This window comes from Etheostoma spectabile, chromosome 5 (assembly GCF_008692095.1).
Source record: "Etheostoma spectabile isolate EspeVRDwgs_2016 chromosome 5, UIUC_Espe_1.0, whole genome shotgun sequence".
NCBI lineage: Eukaryota > Metazoa > Chordata > Actinopteri > Perciformes > Percidae > Etheostoma > Etheostoma spectabile.
In genome coordinates, this window is record NC_045737.1 from 38060443 (window position 1) to 38062584 (window position 2142).

Sequence of the window (2142 nt, forward strand, 5' to 3'; positions counted from 1 at the left end):
GGGGGGGTCGCAAACACCAGCTTCATTATTCTGGGGGGTCGCAACTCAAAGCGGTGGAGAAGCACGGAACTAGTGGCTGTTGTAGCAGTGTTTTGCCATTAAGAACGAGCTAGCATGCTACGGTTAGCCATCTCGTCTCTAGTGCCGTAGAAAGCCGTGCAGATGTTGAACAGCTCACCCGGAGACTGAAGCCAGAGGACACTCAGAAACCGGATCGGAGGACATTCAGAAACCCGATCTCACTCAAAACACCATGGGTAGTTTTCTTTTCCAAGTTTGTGTGCGTGTGGAAGCTCTAGAGACACAAAATAACACCAAAAATCCCAGAAAATCCCAGTGATTTTTGATCTTTGCAGCTCTAGATCAAATTAAAACTCAGAATCTGATTGCCCCACTGTACTTCATTATGTCCAAACATCAGCATCAAGGGCAGATGTGTATAAGATTTTGGGTTTTGATCCGTGTGTGCTGCAGGTACCTGTGCAAGCTGTCGGACCAGGAGCTGCGGCAGAGCGCGGCGCGCAACATGGCCGACCTGATGTGGAGCACGGTGAAGGAGCCGCTGGACAGCGCGCTGTGCTTCGACAAGGAGAGCCTGGACCTCGCCTTCAAATACTTCATGTCCCCAACGCTCACCATGAGGCTGGCAGGACTCAGCCAAATCACCGTGAGTCAAAACACGACTCAGCATGCTCATACACGGTCTAGATCAGGGCTAGGCCTGCACGATTCGGGGGAAAAATATGGAAAAAATATGATTTTTCAGCTTGGAATATTTATCACGATCCTCTGCCATGATTGTTTTCTGTGTAACATTTAAGCATTAAAAAATTAAAATTTATATATTTTTTGTAATGATAAATACTAACAATAAGTGTTTAAAAATGAAATTGTGAACAGGTGATTTTTTTTCTTCTTTCTGTGTAACATTTAAGCATTAAAAACTGAAAACGTATATATTTTTTGTAATGATAAATACTAACAGCTGCGTAAAAATAAAATTGTGAACAGGGTGAATCGAGATCGTGATTTTATAACGATGAATCGTGCAGGCCTAATCGGGGCTGTTCGATTACTAATTTAAATTGGGCCAGATTTTAAGCTCCGGTTGTAATATGCACTCAAACTCTTTTCAGAACCAACTCCACACCTTCAACGACGTCTGCAACAACGAGTCTCTGGTGTCCGACACAGAAACGTGAGTTAGTTTAAACATTCACTTTCTTTCACTCTGTATTGTCCTCTCCTGAGGACATTTGCTTTCTGAATAGACACTGCATAGCTGGTGTTTTGTACTGTTCCCACTTTGGGTTGGAAGCAGAATTGTCCATTACCGCTGTCGTGATGTCTCATTTGAAATACAGATACGCTATTCCAATGTTTCCCAAACTTAGAGTCGGGACCCAAAAGGGGTCGCAGACCCGTTTTTATTGGCGGTGAAATGCATCTCAATCTGATGTGAATGAGTGAATCTTTTTTGCTCCACTGGTCTGTTCAGCTCAGATGCTGTGTGTGTGTGTGTGTGTGTGGGTGTGTGTGTGTGTGAGAGAGTGTTTGTGTGTGTGTGTGTGTGGTTTGTGTGTTCTCATCTTCTCTTGTTAAAATTCCCTATGATTTGAATAAGAAAATGAGTTGATAAAGGGGTGAGACCCAGAAAGGAGAATAGAGACCTTTTCTGTTTTTGGTTACTTCTATAATGGAATAAATATACTTCATATACATCTAAATTCATGGTTTGTTCCGTGTTTTGTCCACAGTTTAAAAATGTAGATGTTACAATGATTCATGGTGTATTTTTTTGTAAATTTGGGTCCCGGGGCGACACCGAATTTCTCTTTTGGGTCTTGAGCTGAAAAAGTTTGGGAGCCACTGCGCTATCCAATCCGGCAACCTTACATAATGTGTAAAGGGCACTTCCGTATCCAACCTGTAGGGGGACCGAAGCAGGAAGAGGGCTCCAATGTTGCTTTAATGAGCCTCAGCGAAGGAGAATTTCTCTCACTGCTTTTGGGACAGACAAAAACGCACTGCCATGCTACGCTACACCCTGTAACACCCTGCCATGCCCTGCTATGACATGAACTTCTACCACAAGTGGTCACTGTTTCATTATCTTTATAGTGACTTTATTGCTACTGTTCA

At 43.2% G+C, this 2142-nt stretch overlaps 1 protein-coding gene across 1 annotated transcript in view; it reads left to right on the forward strand.

Moving 5' to 3' along the window:
* Positions 1 to 2142, forward strand: part of usp34 (ubiquitin specific peptidase 34) — a gene marked incomplete in the record, with an annotated part of 152736 nt that overhangs the window by 38004 nt on the left and 112590 nt on the right. Inside the window, 2 exon segments of the mRNA XM_032516524.1 lie at positions 475 to 667; positions 1137 to 1198. Of these exon segments, the coding sequence (XP_032372415.1) occupies positions 475 to 667; positions 1137 to 1198 (255 nt within the window).